Source organism: Podarcis tiliguerta (assembly GCF_965153285.1).
Source record: "Podarcis tiliguerta genome assembly, chromosome: 7".
Taxonomy (NCBI): domain Eukaryota; kingdom Metazoa; phylum Chordata; class Lepidosauria; order Squamata; family Lacertidae; genus Podarcis; species Podarcis tiliguerta.
This window is the reverse complement of record NC_139540.1, coordinates 59,773,555-59,801,029: the sequence shown is the minus strand read 5'-3', so window position 1 is coordinate 59,801,029 and position 27,475 is coordinate 59,773,555. Positions and strand designations below refer to the sequence as shown.

General features: G+C 39.4%; 1 protein-coding gene and 1 long non-coding RNA gene across 7 annotated transcripts in view; both read left to right on the top strand.

The window, feature by feature from the left end:
* Positions 1–27,475, top strand: part of NUP153 (nucleoporin 153) — a 42,645-nt gene that overhangs the window by 4,541 nt on the left and 10,629 nt on the right. For 3 of the 6 annotated variants that reach the window (XM_083449290.1, XM_083449289.1, XM_083449292.1), the window contains exons 2-17: positions 8,002–8,215; positions 10,598–10,846; positions 11,696–11,835; positions 11,916–12,044; positions 13,335–13,451; positions 13,583–13,618; positions 13,703–13,756; positions 17,293–17,439; positions 19,190–19,242; positions 19,956–20,079; positions 21,044–21,184; positions 22,307–22,399; positions 22,579–22,669; positions 23,049–23,153; positions 24,095–24,715; positions 26,475–26,669. In XM_083449290.1, the coding sequence (XP_083305416.1) occupies positions 8,002–8,215; positions 10,598–10,846; positions 11,696–11,835; positions 11,916–12,044; positions 13,335–13,451; positions 13,583–13,618; positions 13,703–13,756; positions 17,293–17,439; positions 19,190–19,242; positions 19,956–20,079; positions 21,044–21,184; positions 22,307–22,399; positions 22,579–22,669; positions 23,049–23,153; positions 24,095–24,715; positions 26,475–26,669 (2,509 nt within the window). Of the gene's footprint in view, positions 1–8,001; positions 8,216–10,597; positions 10,847–11,695; positions 11,836–11,915; positions 12,045–13,334; positions 13,452–13,582; positions 13,619–13,702; positions 13,757–17,292; positions 17,440–19,189; positions 19,243–19,952; positions 20,080–21,043; positions 21,185–22,306; positions 22,400–22,578; positions 22,670–23,048; positions 23,154–24,094; positions 24,716–26,474; positions 26,670–27,475 lie in introns of all 6 variants that reach the window. The other 3 variants (XM_083449288.1, XM_083449287.1, XM_083449291.1) reach the window with 1 other exon arrangement.
* Positions 1,154–4,018, top strand: LOC310681779. The gene is made up of 2 exons (XR_014513612.1): positions 1,154–1,768; positions 2,043–4,018. It is a non-coding gene; the product is annotated as an uncharacterized lncRNA (long non-coding RNA).

Here is a 27,475-nt window from a genome sequence, read left to right as displayed (position 1 = left end):
GCTGTTTAAAGCTGATTATATATTAAAATTCTATCAGCTGGATATTAGAGCTGAGCGATGTCTGGTTCTTAATATCATGATATATTGCCAGATAAACATTGCAATACACAGATATATCACAATGTCTGAAATAAGGATGGAACTATGTAGAGGCGAATGGGGTAATGTCCTGGCAACTGCTACTACTTAGGGGTCTAAATCGGATACATTTTTTACTTACCTTTATTGGTACAACTGTTATTTTAAAGTACAGAGCAACAGAGGCTGCAGGAATTATGAGAAAAGCGATGACTGGCTACACTCATGATCCCTTCCAACTCTACAATTCTATGATTCTTTATCCACATCACAATTTTTTTACATAGCACATGTGCACATCACAATTCACAATATATCACCATGTTGTATACAGTTGCATCTTGGTTGTCTTGGACGTTTTGGCTCCCAAACGCCGCAAATCCAGAAGTGATTGTTCCGGTTTGCAAACGTTCTTTTGGAAGCCGAACATCTGACAGGGCTTCCGCAGCTTCTGATTGCAGCCAATCAGAAGCCATGATTTGGTTTCTGAACGTTTTGGAAGTCAGAAGGACTTCTGGAATGGATTCCATTCGACTTCCAAGGTACGATTATATTATGAAACTGTTACCATAATGTGGACTTCAGACTGATTTTGGACGATGTATTGATACATCGCCCAGCCCTATTAGATATGGGTATTTGACATAAATCTGCTAATTGGACACTCCTGTGGGCAGAAGGTGATTTTCAGCATTTCTTCCCCATCAGCTGCCTGGGTACCTGCTTGATGGGGGACACCCAGAACAATGTAAGATGTGGCATGGCAGTCTGCAGTGAGAAGTAGGGGTGTTGTCACAAAAAATCCTTCCTTTGGGAGCACGGGCTGAATTGTGCATTCCCATTCACAAACGGAAGAAGCCCTTCCGTTCAACTAAATACATTTTAAGTGAAGTCAGAGGTGTAGAGGTATCTTTTTCTACTTAGACTTCTCAAAACTGTTCTATTAACAAAATCATCTCTTTATTGTTGGAATTGTATCGAATTTCACTAATGCAAAAACATGTAGAGCCAAAGACAAATGGAAAATCTACATCTGCCTACTGTCCATTTCCCATCCACAGTATTCAAGGCTCTCAGTACTATTATGCACTATTTTATATTGCCTTACATAAGAAAGGAAATCCCTTATAATTTGTATATGGTCTGTTCTGTATGTGTAATTTCATATACAGTCGTACCTTGGATCTTGAATGACTTGCAAGACAAATGTTTTGGGTTCCGAACGCCGCAAACTTGGAAGTGATTGTTCCAGTTTGCAAATGTTCTTTGGAACCCGAACATCCGTCGCTGGATTTAGAGACACATGGTGGAGCTTGCACCAGTTTTTCCAGCCTGTTGCATTCGGCCATACTGCACAATCCATCTGTTCTTTCCTGGAGGCCTTGCTGCTAAGATTAGTGAGAACAAATTGAGATTAAATTGAGAAAGTATATCAAAAATAGTTTCTAACTCCCCCCCCCTTTGGTCTCTTAAGAGAGAAGGGTACAGAGAGACCTGTTATGGTACAGAATGAGCTATGGAAATTGGAGAAGAAGGAAGTGCAGGCAGTCATACCTGAGGGATGTGGAAAAGGGGATAGCGGAGACCTATAGTGTGGAGACCTATGGAGTGTAGGAAAAATGATTAGCAGAGGCATGGGCATATAGAAGGACATATGGAATGGGAAAACAAAAGAAGATGCAAGATAGAGGTTCAAAGAAGATATTGCTATGTGGTGAAGGTACAAAAAGGGGTAGCATGAAGGTGTAAAGAGGTCTGTAAAGAGTAGAGAATGAATAGTAAGCAACAAAAATGGAGCTGTAGAGATACCTTTGCGTAGGGAAAGAGAAAAAGAATGGGTATCTGAGATGTGTACAGAGAAGAAGCAGCCATCCATTGGTCTACAGTAGAGGAAGAGAAGGTAACTAGGGTCGCCATTAGCTCTGCTGAAGGAATGAGGCCTGCTTTCCATCTCCCCACTGAAGCTGCCTGCAAGAATGGCTGTTACCAGGTAGCAGGTGAGGGAGAGGAAGATTTAAAGTTGCTTGTGTATTTGTTTTTTAAGATGTTTCTTGATACCATGCATACAAACATATGTCTGAAGTGTATGCCTAAGCAGAGTGGAGAAGCCTAGGAAGTACTGAGTGTTGCTCATATAATAACTTCTGATATGGCAAAGGTGTGCCTAAAGTTGTTCTAAGAAAGCCACACACAAAACTGCAAAAAAATTATTCTGGTTGTGTTTAAGCTTTGGTTTAAGGGTGTATGCTTGAATGGATTTAGGTTTAATCCTAATCATTTTTGTGAGAAAATCCCCTTGAAGTATTGGAATTTGAGCAAACATGTTTAGGCCAAATTGTCAGAGTAGCATTCTTTTGGAAACATTTTGTTTGCTCTTTCTGCTATGCTCTCGATTTCTGAAAGTTGTGTCAGTGCTTTATGTTAAACTCTGAATCATTTCAAAGACGTTGCATTGATCCTGAAAAACTTGGAATATGCCACAGTGAATGCGCATTTTAAAGGTAGTATGTCATAAGGGCTACATTGCCACAGCATAATTTGTTCAGGCGCCTGTGGACTCTGCTTCATTTGATTTCAAAAGAAGTTTGAATGGTGATAGTCATATGTTAGATACCCCAGTCAGCAGTAGGGGACATTTTGAATGGCTACTGCTTATAGAAAGGGTGGGGAACCTCTCCCTATGTCAAAGGTTTCACCCACTCATGGGAAATATATCTGTGATGCACTCCGGGCATTGACATAGCCAGAACTGGTGGTGAGCAGGGCTGATACCAAAAAGGGCCAGGGCCAGAATTAATAGTAGGTCACCTGTTTTCTTTCTACCACCCCTCTCTCTGGCACTGTCTCTCTCTCACACACCTCTTCCCCCATCCCCATTACTTCCCCGCTGAAAAGCCCTTTGTCCTGCAATGAAACATAAGATAGAGAAAAGTCCCAGTCATGTAAATAGTATCTTTTTTGTTAGCTTGATTGCTGGAAGGAGGGACAGCTGTGGGCCAGGTCCCAAGGTGCCAAAAGTCATACGAACATTCTTGAAGAACTGTAATAGTTTCTATGTTTTGCAACTCTCTTCCATTGCATATCAGACAGGTGCCTTTTCTATTGCCTTTTTGGCATCTGCTAAAGATGTCCCTCTTTCAACAAACCCCTAAAATCTATATCCAGGTTGGTACCTGTTTTGGATTGGAAGTGGTCTTTTGTACTTGCTGTCATTTTAAACTCTTTCATCTTTCTAATACTTTTTTTAAAAAACCTATGTGCAGTTGTTTTAAGTTTTTATTTATGTACTGTTTTATATATACTGTTGTAAATTGCTTCAGGATGCCTCAAAGGAAGTGACTCATAAATGAAATAATAGAAATAGGACTATTGTTTATTTACTAGAAAATAAATAGTAGTCTATTTAACAACACTTAGGAGCATTCTTAAATATAATCATTTTACTAATGCACAAATAATTGAGAGTTTGAAAATAATAGTTTTTATTCAGAATAAAAGTATTTGTGTTTAAAATGCTTTTTATGTTATGCTTTCATGGTGGGAGAATCCTCCTGCAGGTCACTTTGGTGTCAAAATATTATGTGGTTAAATGACAATATGTGTTAGTACCGCTGATGCTGTCAGTGATCTAGATAAAACCTACCCCCAAGAAGGATTCAGACTTTGAATCCCAGGGTTGTAGTCATTGGTAGTTCAGTTTGGAGTAGATCCATTGAAATTAATGGTCCCGACCAACTTATTTCTATTAATTTCAGTGCGTCTACTCTGAGTCTGGTGGAGTTTGATACAACACCTAAACATGGCAGTTACCATGAAAATGTAATCTTACTGATATTATCAAAAATGTGTACTAAATTATAATGTGTGCCACACTCAAGCATTATTTATTTATCTATGGTTTGCTTCGCATGATACATCCCAAACTAAATAACAATAAAAATATCAACAATAAAAACAAGCAACAACAACAACTTCAGATCCAATTTGGATGTGGAACGTTTTAATAATGTTCTATTATACTTAGTAATAAGCTCTTTTCTGAAACAGATAACCTTGCATTCTGTATATTTGAGAATTATCTTTTGGAAGTATCTGCGGTGTGTTAGTTTCCCTGAAGAAAAACAAGAATGGAAGTTTTTGTCTGGATCTTGCAAATATTTCTGCACCAAAATAGCATGCTCTCATATCAGTTTTTCTACAGTGGTTGGCCTGTAAATTGTAGGTGTATGAGGAGTCTACTAATAACTCTTAGTGACCATAACAAATTACACATCCCAGGATCCTTTGGGAGAAACCATGATTCTTAAAGTGTTTTAAATGTATGATATGGATCTGATCATTGATGAAAGAATAGTTGGCCCCCATTGTGCAATGTTACCCTAAAAATGAGCACCCTCCTCCTGTTTTGGGCAGTGATTATTACTGGTAGCTATCTTTAACCCTAGTTTCTGTTAACTGAGTCCCCCTTATTCTGTACTCATCATAGATAGTATATAGGCATTTCTGCTATCATTTTAAAAAAAAACAAAACTCAAAATTGATAACCCCTGAGTTAGATACTGATGCATGGGGAGTGATCCTGCTTAGCACTGGGCTCTCCTATGCACCCAAGCCCAGCACAAAGCAATACCACCACTCTCCCTTCACATTGCCTAAATCCTCACTTTGTGCAGTGCTTCATAGGCTCCCAGGAACCAGTTGGTTGTCTGGTTCTTTGAAAGCTGCACAAAGCAGAGATTGAACAAGTCCTAACCTTCCAGTCAAGTCCCAACCACAATGCCCTCAAGGGCCAAACGAGGAAGCCTGGTAGGGCAAGATTGGCATGTGAGCCAGGCATTCCCCACCTCTGCTATATGCAACAAAGGGAGGTTGTTCTCACAAAGTACCATCTCAATAGGATAACAATTATTAGAAGAGCTAATAGTTACATGTCACTTATTGATCCAATGGACTACATTTTTTTAAAGTCTGTCCCCTAAGAATCTGTCTAAAGATATAGTGGATCTGAACTAAAAGATTCTCAATTTGACCGTCTGATGATGATGGTTTTTAAAGCCATGCTTGCCTTGAAGAGGAGTCACTATTCTTTACTACTCAGTAATGAGATGCCTTGAGGCTTAGAACACTACTGCTTGCTTTCCTTTCTGTGATCATGACCTTGAATACATTTTAGTTGTCCCTTTCTGAAGTTTAAATGAATTTATTAATCACAAACACATTAACAGCAGGTTGTTCTGAAATGAATATTGTAATCCATGACTAGCCTGGAAGTGTAGTAAAAGCTGCCTTATATAGGAAGTAAAAACAGAGATGGTAATTTTAAAAGTATCTGTAATAGGTTAGCCCTGATAAAAAGCATAGCTTTATCTGTCTTAATTTTTAAGCTTTTAAAATTCGTAACACTCTGACTATATGTAGTTTAGATGGTCAAAAATCATTATTGTTGCACATAATTTTATAATTTATCTGTAATTTGTGTCAATCTCAAATTTGTCTTTAAACATAGGTGTTCTAATTTGCTGTTTTCCACACTTTGCTAACCAATTGGCGACTAAACTTGGCATTCTTAACATAAAGGGTCAAGTTACTGAAAAAGCTGTATTCCATTTAGGCCTAATGCATTTAAATATGGAAAATAGAAATCAGGATTTACCATAAAACTAGCCCAGTCAGAAGGCCACAAACTGCAGTACTTGATTGAGGTTCAGACTCATAACAGTAAAAAAAAAAAAGTATTATAAAGAATACACTGTTCTCCAGTGATACTGATCAGGCTTAATGCCTCCGACAAAGCCAAGTGGTAGAAATGTGGAGAACCTGAACAACTGTGACCTACATTGGAATTGCAAAGTTGCCAATAAACTATGGGCAGAAGTCAGACAGTGAATCAACTTTACTCTCAGACTTATTTGTGAGTTACCTTTTGGTCTTTTAATGATTGGGCAAATGATAAATTACAAATTTTAATAGATTCCTGTTCAACCTGAAGGCTCCCAGAAGGGCTTACACAATTTAAAAACAAACAAACCCCAATACACCACAACTGCTAAAAGTTAGTAGAACAGAAACATCATAAAAATTGAGTTACCCTGACACACATGTCTTAGTTCTGTCAGTTGGATTGTGGACATTTGCTCTACAGGGAGCTGTTTTTAAAAACTCTTCAGAAACTTCTGCTTTTCCAGAATGCAGCAACTAAAAGTTTGACCAGAGCTAGTTTTTGGAGGAATGCATGTGATAGCCCCCTTGCCTTTTGCAACAATTCACTGACTTCAGGCCCATTTCAAAGTGTTGACTAGCTTTTTAAGTCCTGTACAGTTAATACTTAAAGAACTGTATCCTCTCATATAAGCCTGCCCCTCATTGTTTGAAGTTACAAGTGTTAGCATCCACATTTTACTATTACATCTGTGATATTTTATATGTAATGATTCAGATGTGCCATAAGACATGTGTTCTGATAATTTGAAGTTCTTACTCCTAGATGGTGCCAACGTCTGTTATGGAGTTATGGAGCCTATCCATTTGTGGGGGTGTCAGTTTGTGTGGAACAATATACTTCGGGTTTCAAGTCTGTTGTGTTATATAATTATTCCTTCACTGAAGGTAGAACAGAAATTGTTTGCAATTACCTTGTTTCCTTTGGCTCAGTGGTTTTTAATCCTTGGATTATTGCTGAATGTATGCTACTCTTAATATCCTGACTATTTACATTGAATTAGATTGGATTGCGGGGGGGGGGTATGCCTTTTAAGTAAAATTTCTGTGCTTCAAAAGTGTATGTTAAAGGCAATTGTGTTCATTTCAGGAAACAAACTAAAAGTCAAATGTGTGGATTATTTTCTCAAAGTGAAAGAGATGACTGCTTCATAGGTTGAACAATCTTGCAGATCTGAATAATTTTGGGGAGCGAAATCTTGGCTTTTGTTTTCCCTGTATGTCTTGACATCACTTAGGAGCTGGGTTCTCTTGTTCACTTCAAAAGGATTCATTAGCAAGGCTCTACAACCTTATTCAGCCGTGGGCCAGTCCACCGTCCCTCAGACCATGTGGTGGGCTGGACTTTTTTTTGGGGGGGGGGATGAACAAATTCCTGTGCCCCCACAAAGAACCCAGAAATGCATTTGAAATAAAAACACACATTCTATTCATGTAAAAACACTAGGCAGGCTTCACAAATAACTCAGAGATACATTTCAAATAAAAGAACACATTCTACTCATGTAAAAACACACTGATTCTCAGACTGTCTGCGGGCCGGATTGAGAAGGTGATTGGGCCGGATTGAGAAGGTGATTGGCCCACAGGCCTTAGGTTGCCTACCCCTGCTCTACAAATTGAGCCTGGCCTTGGGACCAACCGAAAACATGTAGTTTCCAGGGCCTTGCTCCTCCCCTAAAGTGTAGAAATATAATTTCTGACCTCATGGCATGCCTTTGAGACTGAACTTTTATTTTGGCACTGTGTTACTGATGCACTCAAAGCACTTTGGCGGCAGGGCACCAAAATGAACAAATCGAAAAGGGGTTGTCCCTTTCATTGCACTGTGTTTTGAACACTCTGGGAAAGATGCCTGTTGCCTGTTCCACCACCAAGCTTGGAAGATGGGGATTGGTCATGTGCATCATATTGAGTTCTTGAGTAGCAGAACTGAGGTGACGGCTGCACATTGGGGATGTTTCTGTGCTAGATGACTACACTGAGGAATCATGGGTTAAAGCGTAAATTGTAGAATGCAAGCACCTGTTTGGAACATGAATATAATTGGAACAGAAGTTATAACAGATTTGCTATTTCAGGCAGCTTCATACCATTGTAAACAACTACCAACAGCCTGTTGGTAGGTTCTAGTAATAACTTTGTCAACTGGGCCTTTGTTATTCTAGATATAATTTAAAAACATTATTTCTTTCTTAAAAACAGGGAATTGTAAATATCGTTAAGGAATCTGTGAAGAGTATTGTTCCAGCTTGGCTTCAGAGATATTTCAGGCAAAGCGAAGAGGAATCCCCAAGTGAACAAAGGAGCTTAGAGGAGAATGTAAACTATCATCCTGCCTTTGAAGATGATGATGCTGACAATACCCTTGAGATTGATGGACGAATTACTCCCGAGCCAACAAGAATTACTTTAGATGGTAGGCTAAATATCTTCTCCAACCTCACAGCTAGTGTCTAACAATTTGTTCTAGAGATCTATTTACAAATATCAAAACATTTTAATGGTTTTCTTAACTGCAAACTGAGGGATGCTTATTGCGAGGATGCTTATTGCGACATATTGGAAAAAGGACAAACTCCCTACAAGAGCTGAATGGTTACTCAAATTGACAGAATATGCGGAATTACGATCTCTTTCGGAAAGAATCGGAGACAAGCCCAGACAGGAGTTCATTGTAGAATGGTATAATTTCAATAATTATTTGAAAAGCAGCTGTAACTTAAGCATGGTTACATCCTTTGAATTATTTCTGTAAATAGTACATATGAAGGAAAACAATATCAAAATAGAAAAGAGAATTTTCACAAAACAATAATGATAAACTAAAGCAAGATGCTTAATATAAAGGAAAATACGGAGAGGATGGGAAGTCATAGGTTCGCGTAGAAAATACATGGTTGAAATTGTATGTATCTTTTGTGAACATTGTTATCTTTATTGGACTGATCGAAATAAAGATGACTGTGTTGTATATATATGGAAAACGAATAATAAAGCATTTTAAAAAGTTCTTTTAAAAGATCATAAATAATGGGAGAAATAAAAGTCTTCTTCACCCTCCCCTGCCAAAAATCTTGCCCACCCTGCTCTGGTGTGTGTTACTTCAGCATTATTGTGAAATGTTGGACACAATGTTTCGGCCGACACCATTTTACCTACTAGCATTACCATGCACTGTTTTTTGAGACCAGCATTCTAAGCATTGCACTAGTCCTCAATTATAATTCTGGGGTTTTAAAACATTTTTTAGTATACCTAGTATGGCAAGAGATGAACAAACACGATCCCTGTCTTGTGTGTTAAATTCAGTGCAATATAGATGATCCTGCTGTGTGATAAGGAGATGTGTATCTCTGATTGCTTTACCACTCCCCCCCAAAAGTTGATGTAGATGTTCAGTAACTTCTGCACAGTAGGGACTTGGCATCCAAACCTGAGCTGAGAGATTTTTAAGTGCTAGTCTTTCATGTTCTCATCCATTCTCCTAGTCTGAAATGTTGCTGTGGAATAAAAATTTAATCGTCAACAATTAAGTGATAAGCTTACCATTGATCACTACTAATATATATTTTTTTCCAAATGGAACCAAAGCTTTGAACTGGTAACTCTTTGCATTGGATGGGTAGCCTCTTTTTTATATTATTATAATTTTATTTATTTATTTCAATTTATATACCACCCTTTATCAAAAGATTCCAGGGTGTTTAAAAACACATTGCAGAACATCAATAATAAAAACCTCATTAAAAACATTGACAGACAGCCTAATATCCTACCATTAGGATTATTGGAAAGAGAAAATGTTAGTCATGCAGTTCCCTTTCCCAGAGATAGGTGAGTAATGCAGTTTATAGTCTAGAGAGCTGATACAATTGAACTTGTAGCAAAACTTTTTTATAATTATTTACACATGGATAGACAAACAATTGTTTTGTGGCTTTCAAATTACTCAGGGTGGTATTCCTTGCATTTTAGATTTAACTTGTCATGTTAAAATATTCTGTTGTTATTATTAGGAATCTATTTAAGCACTAGAGCAAGGGTCTGCAACCCGTGGCTCTTTTACACCTTTGCTGCGGCTCCGGGGCGGGTACTAGCGAGGGGAGGAGGCGCATTGTGCGCCCCGACACTCCCCACTGTGGCGGGCGCTGTACTGGCTGTGACGTTGCATGGGGGCGGTGCGTGCATTAGTCACGCACCATCCCAACGTCACCTTCCCGCCCGCCCGCTACATTGTAAGGGGCATGTACGCTGGTCACTGTTTTGAAGGGGAGTGAAGAACACACACACAGAAAAGGGTAACTTGTTAATTTAATGTTTATTTCTATGAGGAGGAGTAATTCTGAGGGGTCAAACAAAGAAATAATAAAAAAGTGGCAAAAAAGTTATTTTTATAATGACGAGTTTTGCGGCTCCCAGTTTTTTTTTCTTCGGAAACGGGTCCAAGTGGCTCTTTTTGTCTTAAAGGTTGCAGACCCCTGCACTAGAGTATAGATTGGCATACCCAGGATCATCTTTTGTTTTGTTTTTAACATCGCAACTAATGTTTCACTGTCAGTGCTATCATTTATATTGTGTTGTAGTAATGTAGTACTTGGAAGAAATGTAGTAGCTATTCTCAGATGGATAGATGAAACCATACATGTATGTGGCACAGGTTAAATTTAGCTTATCGTCTATTTTTTACACTTGAAGCTTAGCAATAGAACTAGTGTTGACAGTAAATAGCTTTTGACTGTTCCATATGCATACCTGCAACTTAAGATAATTCTGATTGTGCTGCTTTGTTCCTCTTTAGAGCCCTCAACAAGTAGATCTGGTTTAAGCTTCACAGATATTTTAACAAGACCCTCTCTCCACCGGAGTCATCTTAATTTCAACATCTTGGATTCCCCACCTCCACTTTGTCAACCCTCCACATCATCTGCATTTCCAATTAGTAATTCTGGACTTTCACTTGGGAAAGAAATGAAAGATTCTACCTCTCAGCATGATGATGACAACATCTCAACTACAAGTGGCTTTTCTTCAAGGGCGTCTGATAAAGGTAACAAAGTTCACCAGAATCATTAGGATCTTTTTGTATGATTATTCCATAACGTGACTAGGTTTTGTTATACTGACATCACTTTAGAAGAGATGGTGCACAAATGGCAGATATTAACTGTGCATTTTAAGACTCTGATGTTATTAATGCAATGTTATTTTGGGGGAGTGGGGAGAGGCAGCAGAGTATGAGGAAAGGAAGTTATCCCATGGTCCTTCGATGCAGAGAGCCAAATAGGTGTGTTACTATATCTCTGCTATTTTTCACCCAAAGGACCCCCAAAGCAGCTTGCAAACAACATGACACACAATTAAGAATAGGAACAGATGAGAGCAGCAACTAATAAAACATAGCAGTATATTTTTAAAAGAACACAGTAACAACAGGAGTCAGCCATCACAAACTAGTCTTAGAAAAAGAAATTAGGCACTTTTAAAAGCCCATTGGGACGGTGTCCACCATTAAGGGCCAGTGTTGTTGTTGTTTTTGCCAAGGGGTGTGTGGAAAACCTACTAGATCAGAACTGTTAAGACCTATGTATCATGAATTCCCACTTCTTAAATTATATATGTTTTCCTTTTGGGAAAGGAAGAGGGGAGAAAACCCTTCCTCCTTTCACTCCATTCCTCACTTCTTTCCCTCCATCCCTCACTTCTTTCCATGAGCTAGATAAAGAAAAGTAGTGTATTTTCTTTCAAATAATTTCTGGGCTGCATTCAAGTGATGCTGCAAAATGGGAAATGTAGGGGGACAAAATTTTAATATTGTGGTTATCGTAGTATTAATGATCACTATTTTATAATATAAAAAAGGCATTGATGCAGTTGTGTACACATGTTGTCTTTTTAGATATAACGGTTTCAAAAGTTGCTTCAGTACCACCTCTTTGGTCCTCTGAGAGTGAAAGACTTGTCTCCCTTTCTCAGCATTCAGCCACCAGCTCTAAAAAGCCTGGCTTTAATCTGTCTGCTTTTGGAGCACTTTCCCCTGTAAGTACTGCGCAACGTTTGCTTTAACTATGTTACTTCTGTATCCATTTTGCTAATTAGATATCAATATGTGTTTGCAGTCACTTGGTAATGCATCAGCTTTTAAGACAAGCCAGCTTGGGAATTCTCCATTTTATCCTGGAAAAACCATGTATGGTGGTGCAGCTGCAGCAGCAAGGCAGTCTAAAGCACGGATTACTCCTTATCAGGTAACAGAAGTGCTGGTGATCTATGGAGGATGTGAAAGAAGAAGCTACTTATATTAATAATTCTGATAGAGCTTTTCACTTTGTACTTTCCATAGTATATGCATACAAGTATTTCATTGTTTTGGTAACAATAACTTTAGTGATGCAGCTCTGGAATACAAACGAATCTCAGCCTGTTCTGGTTCATACGTAACGTTAAACTACGGCTACTTAAAAAACAGAAATGAGTGCTGTCTCCTTGTGGCCGTGCTGGGGGAGAGGAGTGGGGAACTGTCAAGCCAGAAACTCTGTGTTGTCACCACCCACCTTTCCACTGGCAGAAATTCACTCTTTAGAGGGTACACCTGGTGGGCAGGGCAATCTGCTTGCCAGTTCAACTTACCACCAGCCTCACTGCAGGTCACTCTTGCGGGCAGCTCTGTGTACTGTAAAAGAGAAAAGGCGGGAATGCCATTTTGGAAGGGATCATGGCTTAAAATAACTATTCAGTTTCTAAACAAGTCATTGTTAAACCATGGTCTTCGAAGCTGCCTTGTGTACCTAAGCCACTTGTTTTCATCGTATGTGAAATGATTTTGCGCAATGAAACATAAACTTTAGCAACGACCTTCCTTGTAGCCAATCAGGAGGAGAAGAGGGAAGGATGGAGTTTGTGAGCCTGAAACTTTGCTCATTCTATCCCATGCACATAATTTTAAACTGGGTTTAGTGCAGGCTTCCTCAACCTCGGCCCTCCAGATGTTTTTGGCCTACAACTCCCATGATCCCTAGCTAGCAGGACCAGTGGTCAGGGATGATGGGAATTGTAGTCTCAAAACATCTGGACGGCCAAGGTTGAGGAAGCCTGGTTTAGTGTTACATGTGAACCAGAGCAGTGGTAAAATGTGGCTTAGCATGACTTGCAAATGTCCAAGCAGGTTAGTTGCTGAATTTGGATGTGACAATAAAGCACTGCAAGAATGTGTCATGGTGAAACTTGAGTTTGCATTGTGTGAGGGCATAACAACTATAAGTTGTAAACTCTTTGTGGGCAGGGACCTGTCATCTGTTCCCTCTGAAACACCTGAAGTCCATGTTCACTGATAATGTATATATGATGGATATTAGTATGTATGAGACCTACAGAAAATACTCTCATTAGGCTACCTGGGCCACGTTGAGTATATTTGAGTCCTTTCTCTCCAAATCCCTTCTAGACCTTCGGAGATCAACATGATAACTGACTGTAATAGTGTGTAGACCCAAAGCTTCAAATCACACAATGTAACATCCATAATCTTGTTTTTTAAGACACCAGTAAGAAGGCAGATGAAAGCCAAGCAAGTGAATGCACAATCTTACGGAGTGACAAGTTCTACTGCACGGCGCATCCTGCAGTCTCTGGAGAAGATGTCAAGCCCAATAGCGGTAAATTTCTCTCTTTGAAAAGTTATTTATTCAGTACATAACATGAAGCTTTCTAATCCTGTATTGCATTAGGCAAACTCTTGCTTTGAATACATATAGTTTAACTTACTTCAGTGTTGTTTTTCCAACAGGATGCTAAAAGAATCCCATCTTCTTCATTTTCATCTGTAAGTTAGTCTTCAAACTTTTTTAATGCACGGAGTTGTTGTAGTTTTAATCACGCTTGTTAATTTGGGTGTTTTGTTTTCCAGCCTGCGGAAAGAAGTATGCAGAGTATCACTGACTTCCATTCACCAAGGAAAAGGGTAAGTTAACTTCCATGTCTTAGTTGCTTCTAAGTAGTGTAGAACTGTTTTATATTTTATGTTTGATATGCAGCAGACATGAAATTGCCTATGGATTTTACTATAGATAGCTGCTGGTATTTGCTTACTTGTGTTTTTAAAAAATCCATTTACTTGGTTTTGAAATTTGGAACCTAGAGCAAATGTTAGTGGAATGCTAAATTAAGCTTTTATAAAACCAGTGTTGTAGTCAATGAATAAATTCATAACTTGCACTACATCTGTATCTTCTGTCTTTAATATACCTATCAGATCTGTTTGTGTCATCCAGACTAAAATGTGCAACAAGAAGAAAACAAGAGGCTTATGTTTACATGCTAGAGGTGCCCTATGTAAGGTTAAAGTTAGCGGAATAAGGCAAAACTTTCACATGGTCTGCTAGATCTTCTGTCCTCAATGAGAGTTGTTGAAGATATCATTGTGGGGGAAATACCATTTTGGAGGCCCTACTCTAAGTGTAACAGACTTTAGGAAACGGTATCTCTTTGTGAATAGTGGGTAGAACCTAATGAAGTCAGTTTTTTTAAAAATCATTTATTTGCAGGATTGGCCAGGTATAAGCAAGCACTCTTTCAGCTTAAATTTGCAGGTTGTTGACTCACACTTGTGCAGAAACATGGAACACTAGCTAACAGGCAACAGAAACTAGAGATGTCAGAAAGAAAACTCTGTACCCAGCTGTCATTAAGTGAAAAAAAGAGGAATTGTCTATTCATACTGTAGTAAATGGTTGGCAGCAGTAATTCTTGGCCAAGAAAGGTTTGCTGGTGATTTGCCACTGAAGTGAGTGGGCTGTCAACAGTCCACTTAATTTCTTGAGTAAAACAGTTACAGATGTCTGTACAGTTGGTATTCTAAAGACCTGGGTCTTCAATCTGGAACTTATCTGCATTAATCAGATAATTATAACTTATTTTTAATGCCTTGAATTGTTCAAACAGTGATACAGAGTTTTTATTGTGAACATCATTTGGAAGTTACACATTACTTTCAGGGCCTACTTCTATCAAAATAGCATTTAAAATTCAAAATTTTTGTCACTATTTCTGAACAAATAATATTTAGATGCAAACCAGTTTTATTGTAGAGGGCAGGGGGAGAGATCATTACTACTTGTAAAGATAAGCAAAAAATTTGGACTTGTTTTGCTATTTTCTGAATACAACACTGCAATGTTGGATTAATACTAGATAGTAGTCATTTGTCTAGTTCAGTGGTTCTCAAACTTTTTTCCACTGGGCCACACTTTCAGAATAAAAATTTTCTCAAGCCATACTGATTTTATATATATATATATACATATACATATACATATACATATATATATATATATATATATATATATATATATTCTCTTGCTCTCATCTTGAAAAGAAATCTATCCATATTATGCAAAGTAGAAAAATACATTTTGATACTATCCTATACTACACTGAAATGTTTTAAGTCTTTCTTTGATTGTCCTTGAATCTTCCCTCCACACTTGCCATCCTCTTCTGCCCCACCAGTATGGTATGCCACACCCTTTAAGAACCACAGGCTTGGTTTATAAATATAATGGTGATGGGATGTGCTAGAAAAATCACAAAAGGGTCCTGGATTTTCCTTCCCCCTGAGGGTTGGGGGGACCTTGCAAAACAGTGTTGGAAAGGCTGCTGACATTAGCAGAAAGGAAAGTGGCACTGGAGGGAATTTCCCCCTTCCATTAGTAGAACAGCTGGTCCAAGGCACTTCAGTCTATGAAAAGGGACCTTTGCATCCAGCCTGGTGTCTGCATACAACACCCTTTCACACCTGCACACTCCCATTAGGCTCTATTTCATGTGGAAAGTCCATAGAATTACAAAAGTTGACCATGATGATGTTAGTTTGTCAGCACCTGATATCAGATTCCCCTATAGACCTAACCTAATTGGTGCACATGACCCACTCCTTGCACCAATCAAAATAAGTAATTTCGTTGTCCCCTAAGGACAATTAAAGATATATTATTATTATTATTATTATTATTATTATTATTATTATTATTTTAAAAAATGTGCAGAAGAGATATTAGTAGAATGCCAGGATTTAAAAAACCTTCTTAAAATGTTGTCTAAAACCATACATCTGAAAGCAGAGTGTTGGACTTGTGATGACATCCATCTCCTGTAGAAAAGGAACTTACTTACCTTTGAAAAGATAGTTCCGCCCACTCACTCCCAACAGACAGGGCTATGCAAATCAGATGTTTAACTGCCGTCCTGTGTAGAAGAGAGCTTTCTCCAGTCGGACACAGCAAGCAGGGAATAACTCCAGAGATGCTTGAACGCTCCTGGATAATATAATGGTACCTCGGGTTACATACGCTTCAGGTTACAGACTCCGCTAACCCAGAAATAGTACCTCGGGTTAAGAACTTTGTTTCAGGATGAGATCAGAAATTGTGCAGTGGCAGCGGGAGGCCCCATTAGCTAAAGTGGTGCTTCAGGTTAAGAACGGACCTCCAGAACGAATTAAGTATGTAACCAGAGGTAATACTGTAAAGGGACAGCAGCCATTGGCAACAAAGACGCAAGATCAAACATGGGTATCCTCTTGCCCAATTAGGACTGACTGAGACCCTTACGGCAGGGTTTTTCAAAAGTAGGTCCCCAGCTGCTGTTGGAAAACAGCTCCCTTCATCCCCAGTGGGGACCCAAATTTGAGAAACCCTGCCTTACAGCCTGAGACTACCCCCACAACTCCCTCTAGCAGTAAGAAACACTTCTCCAGGGTGGGGAGGAAACCCTTCATGCAGATTAGGAACTTGACACAAGAAGTGCAGTATTCTCTTTCCCTACAGTAAAAATACATTCACTGTATTAAAAGCTGTATCCGTTCCACGGTGGGAGACCTGAGACACTATCTGCTCCCAGGCATAGAAGTAGACACTTTGTAAAACAGGAATTCAGGTATTGATCCATTTCACCAGTATGGCTTTGAAGACTTCCTTTCCCACAGTTTTAGGGCGAAAGGGATACACAAAGGCAAGGCTTTACTTAGTAAAAATAGAGGAGCTAGTACTCGTATATTGATAACAGTGCCATGAGTGTCAACACAACATGGCTGACATTACAGCAAAAAAGAAAAGAAGGTGCCGACACTTTACTAGTGAGTACTGTCACAAAAAAGCCATGCATGTAGCTTATCTCTGCAAAAGAAATTTCTGGAACTCTCTTAATTTCCTTGCCAGACATCTCAGTTCAGGTCTGACAGTTAACCTCTTGATGGCAAGGTTTGCGGAAATTTCCTAGCAGCTCCCCAACTAAATGGGAACATTTCATGAGTCTTGGGTAACCATAATTTGTTTTTAAATAAAATTGGTAATAAGGGATGCATTTTTATTTGTTCAGGACCATTGAAACATGTGCATAACCACCTTTCATGTACAGACATAGGGGGTGTACATACATACATAGCATTGCCCAGCTTTATTCAAATTGGTTTTGATTAACTCAACGCTGTTTCATTTAAAGGCTGAATCCCATTATCCTCCAGTCCAGAAGCTTGTGACTCCGAAGACCGTTCCACTGTCAATGAGTCGTTCACAATATTTTAAACCATCTCTACCATCTGCTACTGAATCAGGCAAGATTCGACAGAGAATAGAGATGAACCATAAGGTATGTATGACTGTACACCATCTTTAACCACAACCTCCCTCTTCCCCAATACCATCACACCCTGATCTGATTGGGCAACCCAATGGCTGCTTTACAGTTTAAACGCTCACACACTTCCTTATGACAGTATCAGTCTGATAACTAGGATTCCAGTGGATCCCTTTAAAAGTTGTAGCCGGATGAAAAGTTAATAATTGATTTCACAATTAATCTAGTTCAACATGGGGGGGATGGGACATTTTATTGGTATCTCATTCCAAACACACAGTCTAACACAGAAGCTTCTAGGGCACAATGTTATCTTGAAATTCCTCATTGGGCTATCAGGAAGCCCTAGAGGAGAAAGTGGGAGAGATGAATAGGTGAAATACTATGCTCAAAACTAAATAATCACAGTAGTCCAAAGAACCCCAGTAGCCTATTCTTCTTCTTCTTCTTCTTCTTCTTCTTCTTCTTTACTTTACTTTACTTTACTTTACTTACAAACTAGAATCCAGGGTTGCAGCTTTGCACTACACAAGAAGACTTCTGCATCACGATAAACTCAACTTGCAGAATTAATGGAGCAGAATTAACCTCCAGGATAAAATTTACACCTGGGGTTGAACAGTGCTTAGTAATAGGGTTTGGTTTGGGGGGGTATACACAGAAATGTTCAGAATTATTTTATGGAAACTGAAAACGTATAAGCCAGTGCTCTTTAAATGATAGAACTACAAAAAATGAAATTTATGATGCAGAGAAAATGCAGGGTTATTTTGAGAACTTGCTGATGACAGAAAAGGCTTAGGTATTTTGCAGCTTTACCTTTCCATTTATTTCAATACGGTAGATTGGACTCCTGATGGGATTAGGGTTGAATGTTTTTTTTAAATTATTAAAAAAAATGAAAAGGAGGGAGGAAAAAGAAACCTAGAACAAAAGACCCCATAATTGTTGAGAAGTTCATGGAGTATGACATGGGTAAGATTTACTAATGAGGTTGTACAAATATTTCAAGTTGCAAAAACCACACTAGCTTGCTTTTAAGTTGGCAGAAGTTTTTGAAAAGGAAATTCTTTTTACATTTTCTGCATTTTGTATCTCAGAATGTATCAGAGAAATTAAGTTCATTCTACAATATTCAATCATAGGTACTTAATTTTCCTGTTGAAAATAAATGAACTCGCTTATTTTCTGAGGGTTGTATCCAATGGCAGCTTTGCACTAGTGGAAGCTCTTCTGCTTGTGAAAGGGAACCTGCCAGCCCACCCCTTTACCAATTGCAGCCTATTGCACCATTACCCATACAGTTCTGGAGGGTCTCCCAACCCTGACCAGAAATTTGGGGGAAACAGGGCTGCACTGGGTAGGAGGGAATTGGTGAAAATCAGGTGTCCTACCTTGCCGAAGTGCTTCCACTACTGCAGAGCCGCTATTGGACCTAGCCCTATCTCTGTGATCCTGCAGAATGTTTTGTGGAGTAGGTAATTGCTGTAGACAGGCATTGTCACGTGAACCTTGCTCACAAGAAATACAGCTTGTGGTGGAAGAGATTTATTTGGATAACTTCAGGCAGCAGGGGGCAGTAAAGGAGTACTTCTGCAAAAAGCCATATAAAGCTTAAGTGTACATGAGAAAGGCATTTGCGTAAACAAGGATCAGTGGCTTCCTGTTACATGCACCAATGTTTAGTCTTTTTTTTTTTTTTTAGGAATAGCGAATCAGAAAAAAAGTATTAAAACCTAAAGTATTTTTTATTCCTTTACAGGGAGTACAAGAGAAAAATCTGGCAGCAGAGCAGAAGATAGAATCACCAGAAAGGTATGTGATGTATATCCTAAATCTAAAAGACATATTATAATTGCTCTTATGGGTTTTTCATTAGTACCCTGTTCATTTGTCCCTTATGCAAAGCAGACAATTAAATAATAGGCATAATAACAGAGATATGTTTATGTAAAAAGTTTCCAAAGGGGTAGCTGTGTTAGTTTTGTGTTGCAAAAACAGTAAAGAGTCTTGTGGCACCTTGAAGACTACAGTGCTAGTATGGCATGGATTAGAATCCACTTCATTCGCAATACAATTCTTCAAGTTTATATACACACTAGGGCATGAATTTGAAGGCTGTGAGGTCAGAGGAAATGGAAATGCAAGAAGTGCAGTCAGTGTTTCAAGTGCCGCAATACTCTTATTTGTTTTTACTTAGGAAACAGAAGTTCACATTTAACGCTGTTCCCAAACCATGGGTTAATGTGAATGTGCTAGCTGCTGATATCGCACCTGCTTTCTTCCTCCCTGGTCCTTTAAGCTCAGCTCAGCAAGTCAGCTGTAATCCCCCCCCCTAGTTTTTTGCTTTCGTTTTCCCCGCTTGCTAACTTTTGCCACTTTGCCATTTTGGGCAGCGTCGCTTGTCCCTTCCCCCCAATATATATTGATATATCACTATTATCAGTTTGCATATGCATCCTTTGTTGCTGCTTTGTTTGTAGGACCCCAAAAAGCTATATAACATATATTTGATTCTCTTTCAGCAGCGTCACAAACCCCAGGTTCAGTTCCTCTGCAACCAATGGGCTTCCTCCTTCAGTAGGAGTTGGTGGCGGCAAAATGAGAAGGGAAAGAGGTGTCCACTATGTATCAAAACCTGCACAAGAGGAGGTAAGATTATTTGTTCAACTACACTCTGTGTGTGTGTGTGTGTGTGGGAGAGAGAGAGAGAGAACGAGAACAATGTGTATGCATGAATGAAATTGAAGTACTCGTTTATGGAGTAGTTTGGAGCTTCAAAGCTGTTTATTCACAGCCTGATTGAATGGACAAACTTAGTATTTTAGTCATTGGATGGAATCCAACATAGGGCAAATGTTCAGCAGCCCAAGGATTTTTCTGTGTGCAATGGAACACCTTCCTCCTGTGCACCCCTAAAGCTGTTCCACGACTTCTCCCAACCTTCTGGAGCAGATTTGTGGAGGATGAGGAGGGGTGAAAGTTCTATTGCACAAGTGGGAATTCTTGTACTGACAGGACTCACTAGTAGAATACTGTCCATTAGATTTAGACAGCTTTCCAAGCCTATGCTCTGCTTTGTAGCAGAGTATAGGATTTATATGCAGGGTTAATACTCCAATTTAGGAATGGAAGAGGGGGGGAAATATTCTAATGATATAGGCACACTCTGCAAGGTGGCTGGGTGTGGCTGTGTATAGCGCTAATCAGCACCAAATTACAGCAGAAAGTTGTAGCTCCCTAGGTTTGTAAATAATAATAATTATACTCCACCCATCTGGCTGGGTTTCCCATGTTTTGAGACATAGGTACAATTCATGGTATATTGCTTTAGCTATTACTGAGGAAGGCTCTGTCTGCAGGTATAGGAGGGCACATGAGCTATAAAACAGTCAAATCCTGTATCACCCCAAATTTCATTTATTGTGGTGCTTTTATTTACCCTGTATGTACTTTTGGTGTGGGGTTGTTTTTGTTTAGTTCTTTAGGGTTTCATTGATGAAGTTCAACAACAGTTTCATTACTTGTTGGGTTGCTTTCATTTTTTCCTGCCGAAATAGGCTGATGTAGGTTTCAGTGGAACTTGGAAAATAATTGCATCATTGTTCCATTCTAGGAAATTGATATGCCAGTGCTACCAGAAATATCTTTGCCCATCAGTACGTCATCTTTGCCAAACTTCAGCTTTGGCCTGCTTGCTAGCAGTACTACTGTCTCATCTACGCCTGTCAGTTCTGCACAATCAGTGGCTAAAAAGGTAAATTGTGCATGAATCAAGGTTTTGCTTGCATATTCTACCTGTTCTCTCCCGTAGATTCACCCAAACTCTTTGTCTATTCACCTGACTTTAATTTTCAGCCATGTGCTATTTGAGAATCCTTTAAAGGACAGCCCCACCCTTCACTGGCCCCTTCTTTGCCCACCCTGAGTGTGTCTGTCTGCCTGGAATGTATCCTTGAACTGTGAGAATGCCGCTTGCCTGGATGGAGAGAGGGTGCCTCTGACTTCTGCATGGCTAGGATGTAAGAGTTGCATTGGTTGCTTCGCCCGCTTTTGTCTCTGGTCCCAGCCCTTCACTGGCGTGCGATCTGTAAAAAAATTGTCCCAAGGCAGTTCGTGCTTTGGGCTTTGTAGCACCCCTGTGGTAATGGTTCATGATAAGTGATTGTTGATAGTAACATGGTTGCCATATTGGTGATATCAAGGCAAATGTTTTTTCTTTTTCTTTTTAAAAAACTGGCTTTTTATGCTTGTGTCAGCTACTCTGAGCTGCTGCATAGCAAGCTCTTTATGGGGGTGGCCTTGTTCAGTGCAACAGTTTGTCAAAAGTTTACGCAGCAGGCTTTATGGAGATAAGGCTTCAGTTCTCTTTGTAGGTTTTTCCCCTTTGGCAGTTACAAGAGCTAAGAAGTTGGGAGCTCAGAAACAGAATGGGTATTGTCAACAACAGCCATATTCCCCAAATAATCCCAGAAGCGATTGTTTGTTAAGGGTTTCCTACCAGCTCTCTGCAATCTTTGCAAACTACAGTTCACAGGATCTATTGGGGGAAGCCATGACTGTTAAAGTAGTGTAAGAAAGAGTGCTTTCAGGGTATGCTGTGGATGTGGCCCTACTGCTATAAACATTCACACAATTGCTGTGTCTTATTACAAACTGCTTTTGAAACTCTCCTCAGTCTTCTAAACATCTTGTCATATGTTGTATAGTGTATAGGCAGAGAAAAGGACAGCTGCTGTTTGAGAAACGGAATGGGTTGCTTTGGATCCATGCCAAAAGTCACCTTCTAATTTGAGCACGTTTGTTTTTGCATTATTAACCAGTGACTTGTAATTCACTTCATTCAAGCTATTAAAATGCAATTCTTTTAAATAATTAGGTGCAACCAGCCAGTAATGCTAGCAGTCCTGTGTACAGATTTTCATCTCCAATTGTAAAATCGACAGAAGCAGAAGTGCTGCCATCAGTGTCTGTAAGTAAAAAATGCATAAGTAAAACTTGTGACAGAAGAATGACAGGAATGATAGAGATAAAAATATGTTTAATACTCACCTTCAGTGTTAGGGACCAGAAATCTGCAGTTCACATTTATGAGCCTATGTAAACTAGGCTGTTGTTTTCTTTTGACTTCTAAATTTTATCTCCTGCCAGGCTGGTGCATTCAAATTTAGTGTTCCTGTTGCAAAATCATCTGATCCTTCAGGATCCAAGGATACCCCAGTATTGACTCAGAGTAATGCAGGTAATTAAGTTCGCATTTAATGCAAACATTTTCTCCAGGCAGGGAATTAAGATTGAATTTTGGTTAGGCTTTTAAAACTTTATATTCTGTGTGACATCAGAAGCAAATGTATTCCCGGCCTCCATTCTGAGTACAATCCAGTTTAAATAGAACCTTATCCAAGCGTATGTGTCTGACTTCCAATGAAATATATCATTTAGCTTCTATGGACAGCAAGTCGTTTGTGCTTCATCCAGTAAGCTACCTTATGGAAATTTTTAAGATGGGTTCTGTGTAGACAGGTGTGTGTTCCTGTGTGTGTTGGTGGATCCTCATAAGTACACACAACAGGGTCCGAGCCATGAACCTTGTAAAACTATTATTTTCTTCACACCTGCAGCGGTCAATAGCATCAGCAGTAAGAGAGATCATGAGTATGATGGTCCCTTTAAGCCTGCAAAAGTCCTGAAAGAAGGAAGTGTGCTGGATATTTTAAAGAGTCCTGGTGAGTCGGTTGATGAGGTTTCATTTAGTGTTAAATGATAACTGACAATGAGACCTGTAATCTCAGGGCCTTGGTTTTGAGTCTTGACATTGCAGAGAGTTGGACTAGATAATCCTCAGGGTCACTTCCAACCCTACAGTTCTATGATTCTATGATTTATATGGCACTTTAAAGAAAACAGTTGTAGGGATGTTGCACTGTAATAAGCGTTCTATCAGTGCCAGCATTTCTGCTTGCCCAAAGGAATGATTTCCCCTCTCCTTCCTCTGGTGGGGGGGGGGCAGGTTCTCAGAGCCAAATGAGCAGGAGGGGGAGAGGAGGCGGAAAGCCTCATTGCTTTGATGGAAGTAGTTGTATGGGCTTCTGCTAGCAGGATCAGGCAGTTAAATCTGGTCCTCTATATATTTTCTTAATCCAGTCTCATATATAATACCAATAATGCCAATTTTTGAAAAAAGGAATAGTCACATTGAGAGAGAGTATTGTCTCCAACTTTCAAATATATTGCCAGCTTTCTTTAGGAATAGGAAATTTCAAATCAATTTCCATTGTTACCTACATTTCTCATTGCTAGACTCAAGATAAATCTGGATAACATAAATTTTAGAATGTGGACCTTTCATTGGTTTGGTATTAATTACAAAGGTTTCAAACTCAGTTTTCGGTATAAATTTCTGTTTTGTTCAATAATTTGGTTGGAAAAGAGACTGCAAGTGCCAACAATATGTATACATATTTGTGTAAGGGTTTCATGTTATGTGCAGTGATTTTTACCATACTGTGATAGCCATTCTTCTTACCCAGCTATTTCTGTGCCTGCATAACCATATGCGCAGTATGGTTCATCAATGAATCTTCTGTTTTAAAATCATTTGCTTGGCTTTCCTGTAAAAGTAGAGTCTTTGTTAGGAACTCAGACTATTTCCTTTTCTCTTTCTTAGGCTTTGCATCTTCAACCACATACTCATCAGCAGCCGCGCCACCTGTTACAGCAAGCACAGTAGTTTATACAAGGCCTGCAATAAGTACTTTCTCCGGAACTGTTTCAGGACTTGGAGATGCTTTGAAACAAGGGTCAGCCCATTGGCAGTGCGATACGTGTCTTGTGCAAAACAAGCTGGCAGATAACAAATGTGTAGCCTGCCAAGCCGCTAAAGTGCCGATGTCAGATGGTACTAAGCAGACTGGTACTCAGTTTAACTCAGCCTTGAAAGCAGCTCATTCTACAAAGGGGACACAGGGCTTTGGAGACAAGTTTAAGCCAGCAGCTGGAACTTGGGACTGTGATACTTGCTTGGTGCAGAACAAACCGGAGGCTACAAAATGTGTGGCATGTGAGACACCAAAACCTGGGACAGGAGTAAAACCAGCCTTTGTGTTTCCTGCAGTCACAGACAATGTAACAACAGTGACTTCCTCTTCTGGCTCTACTGATCTCACAGTCAGTTTTGGATTTGGAGACAAATTCAAGAAGCCAAAAGATGCTTGGGAATGTTCTGTGTGCTTAGTGTCAAATAAGGCAGAGGATAGCAAATGTGTTGCCTGTCAGTCGGATAAACCAGGTGAGTTTGCCATATTTGGTCATTGATTAGGGTGGGACATATCCAGCTATAATCCTAAACTACTTTATTACGGCATGGCACTTAGTTTTGAGGAAACGGGCATTGTGCTGTGTGAAGAACCCTATGTTGAAAAGAAAACAATAGAGGGCACCACTGAATATTTACTGGAGTTTTAATATGTAAGAACATATGGGAAGTACAGACTAACATTTCATGCGTGGGTTCCGTTCCTGGCCCCTGCGCTCATCAGCGGAGAGTGCCCCACCTTCATTTTGGATCCAAAAGGACCCGCGTGTCTGTGATTGCATGTCATTTGGACGCAACTAAAAATGGTCACCACCTGTATTTGAGTTATATCCAGTGCTAGTCCCACTTGCAGTAGACCCATTGAATTTAGGGGGCAAGACTAACAGGTTAATTAATTTCAGTGGGTGGGATTCACCTAATGCACCCTGTCAGCAGAAGCCCTGCACAACGACCTCAGCTTTCACCTTGCCTCATGTCCGTGAAATTGGCTCAGGGGTTGGTGTTTCAGGAGGACCCCCCCCACCCAGGACAGCATGGATGGCAGGGGTAGTTATTCCATTTGGCAAGCTGCAACACTTGCACAAACAGAACATTTGTAATAGTGCATTACTCAGTTCCACCTACTGGGTCTACACTGAGTAGAACCTAGTTGGATATTACCCCCATTTTACCTATTTATAGTTAAAGTCCCTGTTCTCAACCCTTATTTTTGTCACAATGTGGTATGGTAACCAAGCTAACATGGTGGTCAGCAGTTATAAATAGTGTCTCAGCCTATTGACACCTTTGGGCAATATCAAAGTTTTGCTACTACATAATGTAGTAATGCCTTTTGTTTGAAGTAAAGTGTTCCTTTCTGTATTTTTATAACTGATAGTTCATTCATCCGTGTGACTTCAAGAAATAAACTTGACACTAGGACTAAGACGTCACCCTAACCTGAAATTCTGTACTCATGTAGCAAACTAGATAGGCTCTTATGAACTTTAGTTTCACTCTGATTAAGTCTGATCTCTTAGAAGCCCAAACTGAAGGACAAGGCAATTACTTTTTATTACCTTTCCTACCTGGATTTTATTTTGATGGTAAAACAATGCAGATTTTTATATTGTGTCCTTAAAATGGAAAGAAAATATAAGAACAGTAATTTTCTCCCAGTTATTCATGAAATAAATGGGATTTTATAGCTTTCTGAAACTATTTTGCATGTTACCCTGAACAGTTAAAGTTCATGAGGTTATTACTATAGTACTGAATTTAAGAAGATCATTTCCCTTGTCAAAATTATGGTTCTGGTGATTTCAAAATACTCTAGTTGGTTTTTTCCCTTTCAACGTCACCTGAGATCTCTTATGAAGATGTTGAAGAAAATATCACCCATTTCCCCATAAAAATATAGACATAGAAAATGTCATAAACTGGAATACCTAACAATTAAAAAGTATGGGCAACCTTAATTGTTGCTTCAGATGAAGAATACACAAATAGCACTTGCTAGGACAGAGCAGGAAAAAATGCTAAATTCTAGGAGTATAAATCATTTTAATTTAGATGGTTTAGATTGCTTTAACATAGCAAGTTTTCCTACTCTGACTAAGGGCAATTATTGCAGTTCGGATAACTCAATTCTAAGTTTCTCTTGCAAGTTTCAAATAGGTATTTTCAGCTTTGTTTTTGGTCTACATGGGCAGAACTGCTAATGGTTTACTTTATGCTATGTTTCCTTATCTAGGAAGTTCAGTGCCTGTGGTGAGTAGCAGTGCTTCCTCTTTACCTGCTCTTTCTGGAGGATTTCTAGGCTTAGACAAATTCAAGAAGCCGGAGGGAAGCTGGGACTGCGAAACATGCTTAGTACAAAACAAAGCAGATGCCACAAAGTGTGTTGCTTGTGAGAGTTCAAAGCCAGGCAGCAAGACTGAACTCAAAGGTATGTAAAGAGTATAAATGCTCTCTCAAAAAAATCATGTGTGCGTATTCTGCTCCTTAATTTTCTCCTCCTTTTTAATTTCCCCCTCTACCCACTACTCAGGCTTTCACCTATAAATAAGGAGAGCCATGCCCAGAATCAGTTTTCTGCAGTTGTGTCACTTGTTGGATCCAAAGCTGCTCGGCTAAGTCAGATAAAAGTACCTGAAAAGTACATCTCAATGTGGATGAGAGATGCATATTCTAATCTATGTTAAGTGCACATTCATAGAAAGCAAAGGAGTCAATATAGATCACATCTCCAATGGATACACCTCCAATTTATTCCCTAATCCTTTAAACTCTAAGAGGTCCCCTCACCCTTTCAAATTAAGGAAGCTTTGGGTCTAATTGCCCACCCAACCCTTTCTCCTCCAGGCAGCCAAAAGGCATTGTCTGATTTCAGGGATGCAGTCCAGCTGACAAAATAACTCAAGGGTTCAAGGCAGGGCCAGAAAGGGGTATGTTGCCTGGGGAAATCCCAAGGACTAGGTAGAGAGGTCTAGAGAGTAGCATTTGTCCTAGGCCTAAGCTTAGCCATTCCTTTTTTTTTAATAAAATTTTTATTAGAAATTTCAACACAATGATTTTAACAAAAATACATCATCCACATTGTTTTTACCCCCTCCATTCCCCCCCCCAAACAGAAAACCCAACCTCCCCCCCAGACTTCCCTCAGCTCCTTTCTCTGGTTTCTCAAGACATCTTTCTGTCTGCATATTATAAAATTGTAAAGATCCTCAAATTATCTATCTATTTATTACAATA